Source organism: Lampetra fluviatilis, chromosome 55 (assembly GCF_964198595.1).
Source record: "Lampetra fluviatilis chromosome 55, kcLamFluv1.1, whole genome shotgun sequence".
NCBI lineage: Eukaryota > Metazoa > Chordata > Hyperoartia > Petromyzontiformes > Petromyzontidae > Lampetra > Lampetra fluviatilis.
This window is the reverse complement of record NC_136329.1, coordinates 7,143,863-7,159,854: the sequence shown is the minus strand read 5'-3', so window position 1 is coordinate 7,159,854 and position 15,992 is coordinate 7,143,863. Positions and strand designations below refer to the sequence as shown.

General features: G+C 47.0%; 1 protein-coding gene across 2 annotated transcripts; it reads right to left on the bottom strand.

The window, feature by feature from the left end:
• Positions 1–413: 413 nt before the first annotated feature.
• LOC144949841 (uncharacterized) lies at positions 414–15,847 on the bottom strand. 2 transcript variants are annotated; one of them, XM_078879806.1, is made up of 7 exons: positions 15,332–15,847; positions 12,208–12,313; positions 10,728–10,811; positions 8,519–8,659; positions 7,464–7,888; positions 5,516–5,699; positions 414–3,330 (listed from the first exon to the last, which is right to left on the bottom strand). In XM_078879806.1, exons 1-7 carry the CDS (start codon positions 15,704–15,706, stop codon positions 2,720–2,722), a joined length of 1,926 nt encoding a protein of 641 aa, XP_078735932.1. In that variant the 5' UTR covers positions 15,707–15,847; the 3' UTR covers positions 414–2,719. The 2 variants fall into 2 exon arrangements, with proteins under 2 accessions (XP_078735932.1, XP_078735933.1); XM_078879807.1 differs by lacking the exon at positions 10,728–10,811 and having other exon boundaries at positions 15,332–15,846.
• Positions 15,848–15,992: the final 145 nt, after the last annotated feature.

The following is a 15,992-nucleotide window of genomic DNA, read 5'->3' as shown; positions in this document are numbered from 1 at the left end:
AATTACTTATGCCTCAAAAGTACAGAAAATGGCTATCATTCCCCACAAACGTTGCTTTTGTGACCAGGACATTGATATTTTGAAATTTACATATTTTCAATGAGAAAATGTGGTGTGCATGTGTGTCATTCCTTCACAAAGTCCTGGTCACAAAAGCAAAGTTTGTGGGGAATAATAGCAATTTTCTATAACTTTTGGGGCATACGCAATCATAAAATAACACTTACTACCCAAAAACAAAAATCGTGTTACATAGTGTAAACATGTTAGAACCATAGAGATACACAGAAATACGTAACAATCGAAACTCGTTATGTTGATCCTAAATGTGGAGAGAAATGAACCGAAGGGCCGCAGAAAAAGCCTCGCGACCACCACGGGGAGAGAGAGACGCGGACACTAAACAGTAAACTTAAATTTATTTTATTATAGAGATATTTAAATATACAACAGGCATCGTCGGGGTCGGGATCGAACCCACGACCTCCTGTATACCAGGCGAGGGAGGTAACGTTTCCTAGCCACCGCGAGATAAAAAAGGGTTGCCAACTCTTGATTTTGAAACTATTCGAAGAAATGTTTGTGGATGATCCCTCTTCCCCCAACATAAGACAATTGTTTATGTTTAACCTAGTTCACAATATCAAGCAGTCAGTGTTTTTTGTTCAGCGATTTATTTACCTTTCCTATACTTTGTGCTCGTGTCCCAACTGGACATCTGTGAACAAAGAGCTTAACAGCATCGGATTTATCCTGCAGTAGAAATATTCAGATTTGATTGTGTGGTGGTCTAAGGAGCGTGTCAATGTGGGGAGCCGGTGGTGTAGCGGTTAGCTGCGCTACGAACCCAGCTACCCGAGTTCGATTATCTGGAACCGGTGCTGGGCCTCCCCTAGGTCAACTCGGCCTCAAATTAGTAACTGGTTCTGTGTGCAGCAAACATCGCCACTGGGGAGACAAAGGCGGCCGGGCGTGGTGCTGGCCACCCACCCCCTCGTGTTGCCACAGCTGCCGGGCTTCATAGGTGCTGCTACTCGCTACTAACAACCACTTGCCCCGACAGTCTGTTACAGGCCACATGGGGGAGATTTGTTGACTTTGGAGTGTCATTGATTAAAACAAATGTGTACATTTGGGGCTATGCATCATTAAGATATAACCGTTGTGAATGTCGGATAACACTGGTCAACACACTTTTTCTGGCATAAGGTATTCCAACGGTTTTAAGGTAATTTTAGGGTGCCGATTCCAAATCTGGCATCAGTTTTTGTACATCACATACGGTTTCTGAGATATCAAATATTGCATTTTCAATAAAAACTGCAGAAGAAAAATATTAAATAAATATGGATATCTACATAAAATGATATTATAAACACACTATCCTAAAAATACAGCACCATATTTTAACACTAAAGCAGTCACTGACTCGCAACAACTTGCAATCATAAGTGACAGAGTTAATTTCGGGTAAAATCAATGAAAATGGGGTATGCCGATAGCATAAAAATGAGATGTGATAGAGCAAATCTGACATCAGATTTGGAATCAGCACCCTGAAATTAGTCTAAAACAACTGCAAAAGTCCAGGCCAGAATTTTTTTTTTTGTTGACCAGTGTAATAGATATTGCACAAAAATACGAATTGGCACGTTCTGTTTACGTGACAAACCTTACTAATTGGCTGTGTCATGTGGTGGGGGGTTAACGACACATTTATATTCATGCGATCAAACCCAAAAAAAGCTATATGATGGAAAAACAATTGTTAGCTCAATAATTAGCACTGATCTGCTTACTACCGTCATTCATGTTTAGGGTTTCTGTTTTGAACTGTTAGCTAACAAAATACGTTTAAAATGTTTTAATGTATATCGCTCGACCGGGAATGCACTTTGGTGGAAACATCCAGGCAACGTTTGCGAGGGGACGTACAGGCGACGTTCGCGTCAGCTCCGACAGTACCTCCGCTCCACATAATCCGCACTGCGTCGTTACGCCGTCAAAAGAAATCCACGCACGGCTACTTTTTTTTTTATAAATCTCTCTCGTAACAATGAATGAACTCCCGTGTGAATTGTGCGTTCATTGTATATTGGTCATAACCTGTCAACCCACCCGCCCATCCACCACCTTTATCTGTGGCTAATTTGGAAAACAAACAAAAAAGTCAATATTTCAAGAGCCGCAATGCAGCGAACCATACGAGGCGTTGGTCGGTCCATAATAAATGCCTGTCACGAAGAAGCAGTCCTTGACGAGCCGCGACGGTTGGCAACTCGAGATGAATCTCGTGCGAGGTAGCGAGGTAAAGAGGTCCTTTTTTTAATCTAACAGTGGAGTGATCAAGGCTGCCGCCACCCTTTGTCTACCTCGTGGCAATGTTTACACGGCACAAAGGGGGGGGGGGGGGGGTGACTCATTTTGAGTTTGGTAGTTGGAACCGAGGGGAGGGCCCAGGGCTGGTGGTTCAGATAATCGTCACGAGCATTTGAATTTGTGAGATTTCGGTGTTTTGATAATCGCGAGGTCGACTTTGATAACCTTTTTTTTTACTCTTCCTCCTTCTGTCAAAGAACACTCCGTGTAATTTTCGCTCGTTTTTTTTGTTTTTAAACCGCGTCCTTGTCCGCACGCACAGAACTCGCAACCGACGTCAAACGCGAGAGCAATCCCCGATGACCGAGTTGGCCCGCGGGCACGAGAGACTTGCCCAGCGTCACGGTCGACCGCTCTGCCCCACCTCCAGCCAGTTCTTCCACAGGGCCGCCTGGGACTCGGCCAAGCTCCTCAACCCCTTGAGGTCTTCCTCGATGGTCCTCAGCCCCCTGCTCAGCTTGTCCGCGGCGACTCGCAGCAGCGCCGTCTGCTCTTCCATCAGCCGGACGAGGTGCGCGTTTCCGCCGCTGTCGTTGGGGTCCCAACGTTCGCCGCCACCCTCGCCACGCTCGCCACGCTCGCCACGTCCGTCCCCGAGTGGACGACCCCGGCAGGCCCGCTTCGACGGAACCGCGAGGCCTTCGGAGAGCGGGGCATCCTGGCGCTCCGGGGAACTCGGTGGGAAATCGGCGATGCCGTCGGGGCCGCCGGGAGGGGGCCGTCCGGGGCGAGCCGTCCACGCGGGAGGCGCGTCGTCATTGGCGGGAACGTGATCTTCGTCGGGGCCCAGAGCATCGAGCAAGGTGGTGCTCGACGGACGCAACGGTTGGGCGGATGTCAACGGCGCGGCGGCCAAGCGAATGTCCCAGTCACTGGCGGCAGTGGCGGTGGAGGTTGGGTGGCTTGCGGGAGCCACTTTGGTGGCGACTGCCTTGGTAAGACGGGGACGCTCTGCTGGGTAAAACACGCACGCGCATGTGTATGCATGAATGCGTATGCGAGAGAAAATAGATACACTGTGTATAATGAGTGCGACCTGGTACAAGGTAAAAAAAAGCTGCAGCCCTGCAATTCCTTGCTCACGCCACTGCGACTGGAAGGGCTTCACGTGAGAAGGAGTGCCAGAGAACGACCCCCTCCCACCCCCTCACTGAGAGGGAATGTTGGCCAACTCTTCCATGCTGGTGGTCAGATGTCTCGTGAGACGTGGGAATTTACACACACCTCTATCCTCTGTCTTTTGGGCGTCTGGAAAAAGTTGCAGAATGGTGGATAGCCAGAATTGCAAGTTCGTGAATAACGAGGGAATAAACTGCTGTGTGTTTGCGTATATGCTAATTCAACAGGGTATCTAGATCTCTATTTTAGTTTGCTCTCAGACGGAGTCACGCTTCGAGTTGCCGTTCATTAAACAAGAAAATTAAGAAAGTCCAATCGCTGGCTGGGATGTGTTCTGACTTGACGGTGAAACGTAAACATTCAGATGCCGGTGAGACACTTTATTAACCCTTCCCCTGTTCAACAACGACGTCTGGCAGGTCGCAGGGTGGTGTGTGGGTGGGTGTCCCGTTCACCGCCGAATCTCGGAACGCGCACGGAGCAGCTCAGCGTTAATTTGATTTAGAGAGAGGCGTAGAAGCAGCAGTAGCTCCGTTGTTTTTATCCAGATGTCGTTGCTCACCACAGAGAACCGTAGCGACACGACCGCCGCCACTCTACGATAGCCGGCGCCAAAACCGTGGTGGGAGCCTCGGTGTTCCGACAAAGTTATTTGATTTTAGTTTTTCTTTCCGCGACGTACGCATAAGCGGCTGGTCATAGTCGGTATGCGTATGGTAATGGCATAGGGTTCAAGTGTATATGATAACGCTTGCATGATCAAACCACAAAAAAGCAAATATGGCCAATCCCCCTGGCCTACTTACCAACGGGTTCCATTCGTCAGTAAAGGACGGGTTCCATTCGTAATCTTCTTCGCAAGTGAAGAAGATTAATTAGTTTTCCAATTCGGTAAAGAAAAGTTATTGTTTCAAGAGCCGCAATGCAGCGCGCAAAACGAGACGTTGATGGACCCTTAATAAATAAATAAACTGTCTTCTTGGTTCTTTCGGTAAAGTCACGTAGAAGGGAAGTAATAAAATAATAAAAATAAAACATAATAAAATAAAATTATTCTCACGACGTTTCGGCTACAACGTAAGCAGGTGAAGAACGCAAGCAGCTGTCTTCAGGTGAAGAATTCTTCACCTGAAGACGGCTGCTTGCATTGTAGCCGAAATGTCGTGAGAATTATTTTATTTTATTATGTTTTATTTTTATTATTTTATTACTTTCCTTCTACGTGACTTTACCAAAAGAACCAAGAAGATGAATCCCTGCAGTCACGAAAGCTTTAAATCGAAATAAACTGTCATGAAGAAGCAGTCCTCGAAGAGCCGCGTGGGGTTCAGGAGCCGCAGGTTTGCCGACCCCTCGGCTAGATGATTTAACTGCTGCTATAAATTTCCACGCGATGATGACGACGACGAGACTCTTTGTCGAACTATCATTTGCGATGGCGAGCATCGCTTTTGAAAAAGAGCTACATTGTAGCTCAGTGGGGGTTTTATATCTGGTAAAATGAAGAAAAACTGTTTAGATTATAGTTTTAAGTGAAAATTTTTATTCAATTGGGATATGATTGTTAGTAAAACGAGAAGGAATTGCATTTCGATGCCCTATGGTCCTATGAGTCTCTGGATCTCTGTAGGTCTCTATGGCTCTCTCCGAATATGGGTCTCTATGGTTCTATATGCATATGGGTCACTGTGAGTCTCTTAAGGTTCTACGAGTCTCTGGTAATCTATGGGTCTCTATGGCTCTCTGAATATGGCTCTGTGAATCGACATGAGTCTCTGGATCTCTGGGTTTTCTCCGAGTATATGTGAGTCTATCTCTACGCGTTTAGAGTATTTGGCTGCTGCTATAAATGTCCACATCATGTACGATAAGCCGCTTCGTCGAGCTATCATTTGTGATGGTCAGGTAGCTTCTGAAAAAGAGCTACGTAGTACCTCGGGTGGGGGCCTTGCACCTGATAACAATAAATAAATAAAAAGTTAATAGTCGTTTTAGTTAAAAATAAAACCAAACCTACCGTTGCCAAGCATGCGAGGAGCAAGGCACCGGATGGCCTCCGTTGTCTCCAGCATGGCGGCCACCTTCTCCTCGACGGGGTTGAGTTGGAGGGCGGCGAGCAAAAGGCCGCCCGCAGCCTCCCGTCTCAGAGCTGCTGCCTTCCTCTTCGTTTGACTCCTAAGGTCGAACCACTTCTTCTTGACCTGGAACGAACGAACGACGGGGACGTGCGCAAAGTGAACGTTCGGAAATCTGGACGTTGGATTGATTTTTTGCCGCGGAAAAATCCTACGGGACGTGAAGCCCTAGTTTATTTTTCACTCGCGGATGTCCGGTAACGCGAAGTCTCCCCTGCCTACCCACGCCTTCGTGAATTAATTCGAAAGGGGTCGTCAGCTACCGCATCACCACCGCAAATCTTGTGCAGCGGCGCAAAGCGGGTTAGTGGGGTTCCGGAGCGAGCGGACGAAAGCAATCACATGAGATGTTTTTGTTGGGTTAGATCGCGTAAATGTAAATGCGTCATTAAAACCGCGTCGCCACCCGACACGGCCAATTAGGAAAGGGTTTGTCACGTAAACAAAACGTGACCAATTCGTTACTAGTACAGCACTAACCGGTTTTGTGTTGGAGAGTAAAACCCACTGCGAGATTTACAATTTGAGTAGCTGTGACGTTTTGCCATTAATTACCACAACCAGCATCATCAGGCGACAGACAGATTTGTGGAAAAATCCTCCTGCTTCGGTCTTTAAAAAAATATATAGATATAGAATTATTATTTTAATAAGTAATATTTTAAAAAAACTTCTTTAAAAACACGCTTTAATGAAATGTACCGTATCAGTAATGGAACTCCACGACTTCCCAGGAAAGTGGCCCCGAAGCGTGCCATAACGTAAGGGACCGTGGTGATTTACAGCCAATGTCAGTTGAGCGTGGACAATTAGACCCAAGCCGAAACATAACATATAAAAAATTATGTTTTAAAAAATATATTTTTTATGATAGAAAATAGTATTGTCATCAATATGACATAAGTATACCAAGTTTGCAGTCGATACCACATTGAGAAGTGGGTAAAAATTGAGTTACAAGATTTGAGGATACAACAGACAGAGTGAGTTAATAAAAAGTGTGTAAAAACTCTATTATGGATAATATTGGTCGTGAAAGCATTCACATTTCTAACATACTTCACGTTATTTTCTCACGACACAATAAACCAATATAACATTAACATTGCATTCTGCTATATCAACCTTACAAACAATGTCACCGAGTTGTACCATATCATCAACTTTCTTATGTTTTTTAATATCTTTAGAAAGCGCTTGACAGAGTTTAAAAGTGGTAACAAATACCGAGCGGTTCAGTTGGCAGGGGTAACAGAGGGCACGTGAGGGTCACGAAAGGGGCTACAGGGGAGGGACAGGAAGGAGTGGAGGGGAAAGGGAAGGGAAGAGGAAGGCGATGGGCGATGGAGAAGAGGTGAGTCTTTGAGAGAGGAATGGAAGGAGCTTAAGGAGGGGGACTGCTTCATGTATAGGGGCAGTGTTGAGTCTATGGCCACTTCTGAGTCTATGGGTATTGTTGGGTGTATGAACAGTGTTAAGTCTATAGGCACTGCTGGGTCTATGGGCAGTGCCGAGTCGATGGGCAGTGTTGAGGTTATGGACAGTGCTGAGTCTATGGCCACTACTGAGTCTATAGGCACTGTTGAGTCTGTGGGCAGTGTTGAGTCTCTGGGCAGTGTTGAGTCTATGGTGCAGTGCTGCTCAATATATGGGAGAAGTTGATTCCAGTGGAGGGGTGCAAGGAGGGAGAAGGACCCAACACAGCACTGGGCACTGGGAGAAGTTGGGGCAGAGAGAGACTGGGAACGAAGAGGATGAGAGGAGCGGGGGGGGACGAGGTGGGGCGAGGCCACAGAGATTTAAAGACTCGCGCCACCGGTTGGTGCTCACCTCCGCCACGGATCGACAGAGACCCACGGCGCTCACGCCGGAGGCCACATCCAGCCACGCGCGCTCCTTCCTCGCGAGGCGCATGCTCTGGCCGTCGGGCACAAGGTCGATGTCGCTGAGGTGGGCCCCGACGCAGCGCACGAGGGCCTCCAACTCGTCCGACGTGAAGTTCGCCCTTCTCCTCGACGAGCGAGGGGGGGCGGCCGCCTGTACCGTCAGTGCTGCCGCCGCCGGTGCCGCAGCAGTCATCGTCGTAGTGTCCGTGTAAGTTTGCGCCAAATGGCCCGTCGCTGCGGCCGAATGGCCCGTGGCGGAGTGCGAGTGACGGCGTGGCCCCTTGGGGTCTCCGACGCGACGGCATCCCCGTTTGACGAGCGGCCGCGATGCCACCCCCCGGAACTTTGCTGAATTCTTCTGCACTGCGCCTGGTTTTTTTCCAGAGCGAGCGGAGAAAAAAATTATAACTTGCTTCCTGGTTAAAGTTACGTTAGAAAAGTTTTTTTTTTCTTCTTTGCTCAGAATCCCCGCGCACCCCCCCCCCCCACGCCTCCCTCCTTCAGTGAAATTACAAAAAAAAAAACCCCACAACCTCCTGCATACATACCAGACGAGGTAGTTAATATCTCCTCGTGGCTTCCCGCTATAAATTTCCACGTGATGATGGTAAACCACTTACTTCGTTGAGCTATCATTTGTGATGAGCTGCGTAGGGTGGCTCAGTGGGGCATTACTTGGTAAAATAAAAATGTTTAGCTTATAGTTTTAAGTGAAGATTCTCATTCAACTGGGATATGATTGTTAGTAAAACAAAAAAAGCATTGCACTTAATCTGCGATGATGATCACGGGGAGAACACGCAAACTCCAAATATACAACAGGCGTCAGGGTCGGGATCAAACCCATGACCTCCTGCATATCAGGCGAGAGAATTAACATCTTGCTACCGCGGCGCCCCAATATGCAAGACAGGCATTGCTCGATTTACAAACTCAAGATTTGCAGTTTTTTTTCACTTTAACAAAATTTGAAGTGGGCCCCTCCAGAGGAGGACTCACCTTCTTCACCAACGTCCTCATTCGGCAACTCCACCTTGATGAAGTTCTCGCGTGAAGTGTCCGGACATCCTTCGAGGGAATTCCCCTTCTCCCATGCACTCGCACTGCATCCTTCGACTTTCAAAATTTGTAGATCTGCAGCTGTAATTTATAAAATGCACCGTGGCCTTTGGATGAATTAAGGGGTGTCGAAAGGCAAAAACAAAACAAACAAAAAAAATCAACGCATCTGTCAACAACACTGACCCAGTGTGCTCTGGAGAAGGGGGCCTTACACCAAATGCTGCCTCTCACAATAACACCCCGATTCACACCCCTCCCGTTGTTATGTATTTTCGCGACAACGTACTCAACTCATTGAAAATGTATATTGTGCGTTCCATCTGAGGATCCCAATGCGCAATGCATGGAATGCAGGAAAGAAAAAACAGAACCAGGGCGCAACCGACCAAACTAAAGAGGGAAGGCCACTTTAAAGAGATGGATTTTCAAAGCAGACTTAAATATATTTACCCAACTCAAATATATCTACCATTGAGACCCAGTGCCGATTTATGTATCGTGGGTACCTTGCCATAACGTACTCGACATTTACCAACTTTATCGCCAAGACCCCAACGGTTTTTAACGCACCTGTTTTATTGCCGGAACGGGTATGAAACGTATTCTTATTTTTTCATCGTTTCAATATAACGGCTCAACCCGAGCCACTAATACTTTATTTCCATTGCCCTTGCGCTGTTTAACTTTTGGCTTTCTCTGGTCTCACACGGGTGGTGAGACAAGGTTTAGACCAATCAGTTTCAAAGACAATGCGTGTATAATATTATTATCAGAGCATGTTTGTTTGCATGTTTTGCCACAAGTATTGTGGTTCATGCAGACTTGATGATGCCTTGCTATAAGTGTGTGTCCATTTGAACACAACTCCTGTGTTATTGCCAGAACGGGTAAAACGATTACAGGGACTCCTCTATTTACAAATTAGTTAGGTTCCAGAGGTACCTTCGCAAGGCCAACTTTACTCCTGTCGATTCCAAACATGTTGTACGGCACGTACATTAAACACGGGGGATGGCTTTAAACGTTGTATAATCTCCTGTTGATGCAAATGCCAATGATTATTAACGTTCTGCAGATGTAAGATGCCACCACCGTCATCTATATTGCACTTATGACTCTCAATCCAAACAGGCAACTGGACGTACAAACAGGGTTTGTTCATATCTCTAAAAGTTCCTAAGTCGAATGTTCGTAAGTAGAGGAGTCCTTGTATTATTTTTTTCGTTTACCACCCTCTTGACCCAAATATTTCGACGTTATAATGCGACATTCGTGCGCCAGATGGCGCCCAAGCGCTGGTGTCCCTGATTGGAAAGTCTCGTGTCTGCACTGTACCTTATTTTTTTCTATTTTTTCCCCCACCGAATAATTTTTTCAATTATAAAAAACCAACAGTAATACATTTAGTATAATAGAGAAGTTAATATATTCGTAATATACATTTTTCACTCCGACGGTGCTGTGGTATATATGTGCAATGGGTTACTGGAGCATCCTCTGTTTAGGTACTGTACCACGTAACAATCCACTGTCCCATTATTAGTAGTAGTAGCTATTACTAGCTACGACCACGAGTACTACCTATGACTACTAGTAGTAGTACCTACTACTGGTAGCTTCTGTACCACGTTACAATCCACGGTCCCATCTCTAATAGTACCTACTACTACGTAGCAGTAGCACCTACTACTACTACTACGTAGTACCTACTACTACTACGTAGTAGTAGGTACTACTACGTAGTAGTAGGTGCTACTAAGTAGTAGCTACTAAGTAGTAGCTACTGTACCACACTACAATCCACAATCCCACTTCCCATCCCATCTCCTTTCTTCGATTCAAGTTCTTTCCATTTACGTTCTGCTCTTCAGGAACGCATCCTGGGCGCAAACCGGGGGTATGCCTGTGCATATGTATAGTTACGTTCTACGGGGCAGTGTTGTTGACAAATGATTGCTGTTGGTTGTGCTTGTGCACCACTGCCAAAGGAACACCACCAAACAATGCATTAAAATGATAAAGACTGGGCGAGGGGTGTTTCTACAGAAGGATCGTATAATTCTTGACGTCTTGTTGTCGACGGTGTTGTTTGGCTATTTTGTTAATTGCTTTCCGCTCTGCCTGCCTGTAGGAAGGGGGGTCTTACCATCTTCCTCCACTTCGGTTTTCACCACAATCCTCAAAATCCCAGTGCCCAGACTCCCCTCATCTTCTTGCGTCGCCACTGCTCCTGCACACGCCGTGCGTTCAATCGACCGTTACGGACAAATCGTCGCGTGAGGTGGCGGAGCCAGGGGTGTCTGAAGGGCTAGAGAGAGACGATGATTGTCAGATACTCCTGAGCCAGCACCGTCGACATCCCGCAGTTTGTATCTGGGGTTTCGGAAGCCTGCTATTAAAACTGTGCCTCCCAAATGTAGCGATTCGATTGGGTCCAGCCCAATTGCCAATGAACAGACCGTGCAATGTATAACAACGCAATGCCCCGATCTACCAACTAGTAAGGTGACATCACAGCGGTGATGATACACTACTCCGCTGCTCCTGACGCGGTTATCTGAGCATGACCAACCTGAATGTGAAATTGTAGTTGTTTTCCCTACCATCTACATCAGCAGCTGTACGAAAGTAGAAGACCAATTAACACACGAAATTCTCACATTAAATATGGCTGACTCTACGCAGCTTAACCCATCAGTGAGCGATAAAAGTTTTATTTCACTGACACGAGAAGTACAGGTATTATAGTCACGTAACACGCTTGCTCCAGAGATGAAAGGGAGGATTTTAAGTGACTACAGTCATCTTGTGAAGTAATTTTTGTCGGCATTCTACCGACATCGTGCGTTGTCTCAATTGCCAAGAGATCGGGTAATGTGAATGGAAATATATTTAGAAACATGTGAGTATGGGTCTATGTGGGTCTCTGGTTCTATAAGAGTCTCTGGATCTCTGTGGGTCTCTATGGCTCTCTCTGAAAATGGGTCTCGGTGAGTCTCTATGTATATCTATGGGTCTCTATGTAGCGCTATGGGTTTAGAATATTTGGCTGCTGGTATACATTTCACACGTGAAAAGCCACTTTGTTGAGGTATTATATGTGTTAGCCAGGTCAGCTTCTTAAAAAAAGCTACGTATAGCAGCCCACTGGGGCTTCACCTGGTAAAACAATATTTTTAAAAATGCCTTTGACATTGACGGCACAACTGAACAAATGTGAGGGGAAACGAAATTTATAGCGGAGTTGTGTTCATATCACGAAATGAAGCAACTTGCTTTATCGAGTTATTCCCAGTCGGCAGAACCTCACCTTGTCGGGGAAGGGCCCCAACGTTAAAACACCACGGAGTGATTTCAACAGCAGCCTCCTAAACTAAACTTGTTTTTTATTTGACCCGGTGAAAGGCCCCCAATTGAGCGATGTAGCATTTTTTTCTGCAGGAGTGACGAGGCCATCACGAATGATGAGGCCATCACGAATGATGGCCTCGATCTCTTCTTAACCCAATGCAGGCCACTGCTTCCTCCGCGCTTTTGTTGTTCACTGTGTGCTAATAGAGGACATGCTGTTAACAACGATTGAAATGTGACCACGCGGGAGACGTGCATTTTTTAAAGTGTCTCACCAACATCTGAATGTTCAGGTTTCACCGTCAAGTCAGAAGACATCGCGGCCAATGGATTTCCATCGTATTCTTGTTTGATGAAGGGCAACCCAATGCCCGAATCCATCTGAGAGGGAACAGAAAGAGACTTTTGTATGCACGTACAGCGTGTTCTCCTATAACACGGCGGTGGTAGTAGTTGCGTTCCTGAATAACTCCATGTTCTGGAAAAATTGCGCTTACAATAAATGATATATCATGTAGGGGGTAAAGCGCAGGCCGCAGTAGCGTGTGAGATGATGCATACACAGGCTGAACAAAGACTGGGGGCATGTGCGTAGCGTCTAGAATCATCCAGCAGCATCCCAATGCCTTGTGCGACGATAATTATGCTACGCAGAGACAGACGTTACGGCCGCTTGTTTCTACTCGCGCGACGCAGTTCCGTTCGCTCGATCGCGTTAGTACATCCAATTCGCATCCGCGCCATTTAAAAAATGCGTTCCCTTAATACGTTCATCATCGCGTCATATCATCATCAAATTCACGTTTTGAAAACTCCCACGCACTGTTGGAGAAATAGACCGTACGTTGAACCTTTATTTCGCACCATACTTAGCCAAGCGTGCTATACACGTGTAGGGGTCTTACGGAGGAGATATGTGTAGAGGTGATATGTATGGAATCGTATGAGAAACTAGCACAGTGGGCGGGGCTTCGTGAGCACACGGGAGGGTGCTCGCAACGACGTCCGCACAGGGCCCACCCCAGCGGGGAGGGGTTCAAGATATAAGGGGATGAGCCGAAGGGCTCAGGGCAGAATGTGTTGGTAACTCTTGAAGATTGAAGACTGCCTAGTGAGAGCCCTGGTCTCCCCTGAGACGCCGCCCTTGTAAGGGCCGCGCAGGACCGAGCCAGTGGCGGGGCCCCGTGAATCAGAGCTAGGACTCTGGGACTCCGGGTGCCGTAGCCCGACTCACCAGTGTCGGGCCAGACAGCCTCCCCTAGCCCAGAGATTGGAGGATTAAGAGGCAGGTCAGGGTAGATAGCCGTGTGTTCCCAGCTATCCGGGTGAGGGGGCCGTTACCCCCTCCAGTATTAAGTATCCCCTGTGCATTGTAAATAAACGTCAGTGTGCCTCAACCCCGGGTGTCGATCTGTATTCGACGGTACTACACACGTACAGGCACAATACACAACACAAACACAGCCATGAAATCTTCAAAGAGGCAAGAGATGTTCAGCACTTCCGGAAAGCAAAGAATCATGTCTTGCATTAACCACACACGGTACTTGTGAAATTGCAAACTAAACACGCTCTGATATTAATGGGCATTGTTTTTGAAACTTGATTGGCCTACACCACCAGATTGCAGCAGCCTTCTTTAGTGCCTAGTCTCACTACCAGTGTCAGACCGGAGAACAACGCCCAAAGGCAAGCAGTACAAGGGCAATGCACTATCAGAGTAATAAGAGCTTGGGGTAAGCATCTACATCATGAGGCCTCCTTTGCCAGTACCAAAATATACTAATAGGGTTTTTCCCCTTTTTGTCTTTGAACTGTGCGCCTTTTGGCGTCATTTGGTCGATCACCATATGAGACTAGGCTCTAAGAAAAGCTGTCTCTGGTGTGGATGCATACATTATCAGAGTTGTGTTTTTTGTTTGCTTTTTGACTGCAAGTATTGTGGTTAATGAAAACATGATTCCTTGCAAAAGGAGTCAGTTTTGTTGCCAGAAAAAAGGGGAAAACCCTATTAGTATATTTTGGTACTGGCATGATGTAGATGCTTACCCCGAGCTCTCATTACTCTGATAGTGCATTGCCCTTGTACTGTTCGCCTTTGGGCGTTCTCCGGTCTGACACTGGTAGTGAGATTAGGCACTAAAGAAGGCTGCTGCAATCTCTTGTGGTGTAGGCCAATCAAGTTTCAAAAACAATGCCCAGTAATATCAGAGCGTGTTTAGTTTGCAATGCACGTATTAGGGTATTCATAGCTTGCGGTGAGCAGATTCCTGGAAGGTGCCTATTTGGTAATGCGTCTGTTCCCAGGCTACACTGGGGGGTTAGTCCGGAATCTTTGTCTTCATTGTACGCCCCACAATACAAACACAGCACCAAGATAGAGTTTGTTTTGGGTTAGATCGCGTAAACATATAAATGTGTCGTTAAACCCGCCACCAGCCGACACAGCCAACTCGTAAGGGTTGTCACGTAAACAGAACGTGCCAATTCGTCACTGGTACAGCACTAGTATATAATGTAGTGTATAGTGTAGTGTATAGTAGTGTATAGTGTAGTATACTAGTACAGCACTAGTGTAGTGTATTGTAGTGTATAGTGTATGGTGTAGTGTATAGTGTAGTGTATAGTGTAAAATAGTACAGCACTAGTGTATAGTGTAGTATACTAGTACAGCACTAGTGTAGTGTATTGTAGTGTATAGTGTACGATGTAGTGTATAGTGTAGTATAGTACAGCACTAGTGTATAGTGTAGTATACTAGTGCAGCACTAGTGTATAGTGTAGTGTATATTGGTGTATAGTGTAGTGTATAGTATAGTGGAGTGTGTAGTGTATGGTGTAGTGTATGGTGTAGTGTATAGTGTAGTGCATAGTGTAGTATAGTACAGGACTAGTGCATAGTGTAGTGTATAGTGTAGTGTATAGTGTAGTATACTATTACAGCACTAGTGTATAGTGTAGTGTATAGTGTAGTGTATAGTATAGTGGAGTGTATAGTATAGTGGAGTGTAGTGTAGTGTATAGTGTAGTGTATGGTGTATTGTATGGTGTAGTGTATGGTGTAGTGTATAGTGTAGTATACTAGTACAGCACACCGGTGTGTTGGCGAGCCAAGCCACACCATTTACAATCCGAGTACGACGTTTCGCCAGTAACCACAACCAGCTTCATCAGGCGGCAGACAGCCTGTGCTGTACTAGTGACGAATTGGCCACGTTCTGTTTACGTGACAACCCTCACTTAGTTGGCCGCGTCGTGTGGTGGAGGGCTTTAAAGACACATTTATATAAATCTACGCGATCTAACCCTCCAAACCATGGATGATATTGGTCGCGAAAGCCCTGCTAAGTTGGTGTCAAACAGCACCAAGACTCTTTGTTTCAACTCCCATCGCCTTACCTCGAGTCTCGCTGGTGCCGGTGGCTTGCCGATGGCGTAGAGGGTGAGGCGCTGACAACAACAGCGACCTCCACCACCACCTCGCATGCTACCGACGTGCGCCAACAGATCGGGGAATTCACCCGAGCCGCCTTCATCACCACCACCATCACCACCACCACCACAGCGACCATCGCAGGAGAGCCTCACGCTTTGCAGGTTCGCCCGAGCCTTGAAGCGATCGAACCACCCGCGGCTCGCCACGAATGGAGGAGGGGGCACGTATCCCTTTCGGCCTCCTCTTCCTCGGTCGACGTGGAGGAGGCGAGTCGCAGTCAACTCCTCGAAGAGGCTTCTCGCCTTCCTCTGGATCGCCCTGAAGCTCAGGGGCACCATGACACCTCCACCTCCACCATCACGGCCATCAGCACCACCACCACCACCATCAGCACCACCACCACTATCTCCACCACCACCATCACCACCTCGACCACAACCACCACGGCCATCACCACCTCCACCACCACCATTACCACCTCCATCATCACCTCCACAACCTCCACCACCACCACCTCCACCACCACCACAACCTCCACCATCACCACAACCTCCACCATCACCATCACCACCACCATCACCACCTCCATCACAACCACCACCACCACCAAGTCTCTGCTCCTCC

What these genes read in the sequence shown, in the direction of transcription:
- LOC144949841 (XM_078879806.1), bottom strand. Translation starts at nt 15,706, where the DNA reads ATGGTGCCCCTGAGCTTCAGGGCGATCCAGAGGAAGGCGAGAAGCCTC. An exon ending in ACCTGAACATTCAGATGTTG is followed by an intron (nt 10,812 to 12,207) that starts GTGAGACACTTT and finishes CGGCGTGTGCAG; the next exon opens with GAGCAGTGGCGACGCAAGAA. An exon ending in TGAGGACGTTGGTGAAGAAG is followed by an intron (nt 7,889 to 8,518) that starts GTGAGTCCTCCT and finishes GAAAAAAACCAG; the next exon opens with GCGCAGTGCAGAAGAATTCA.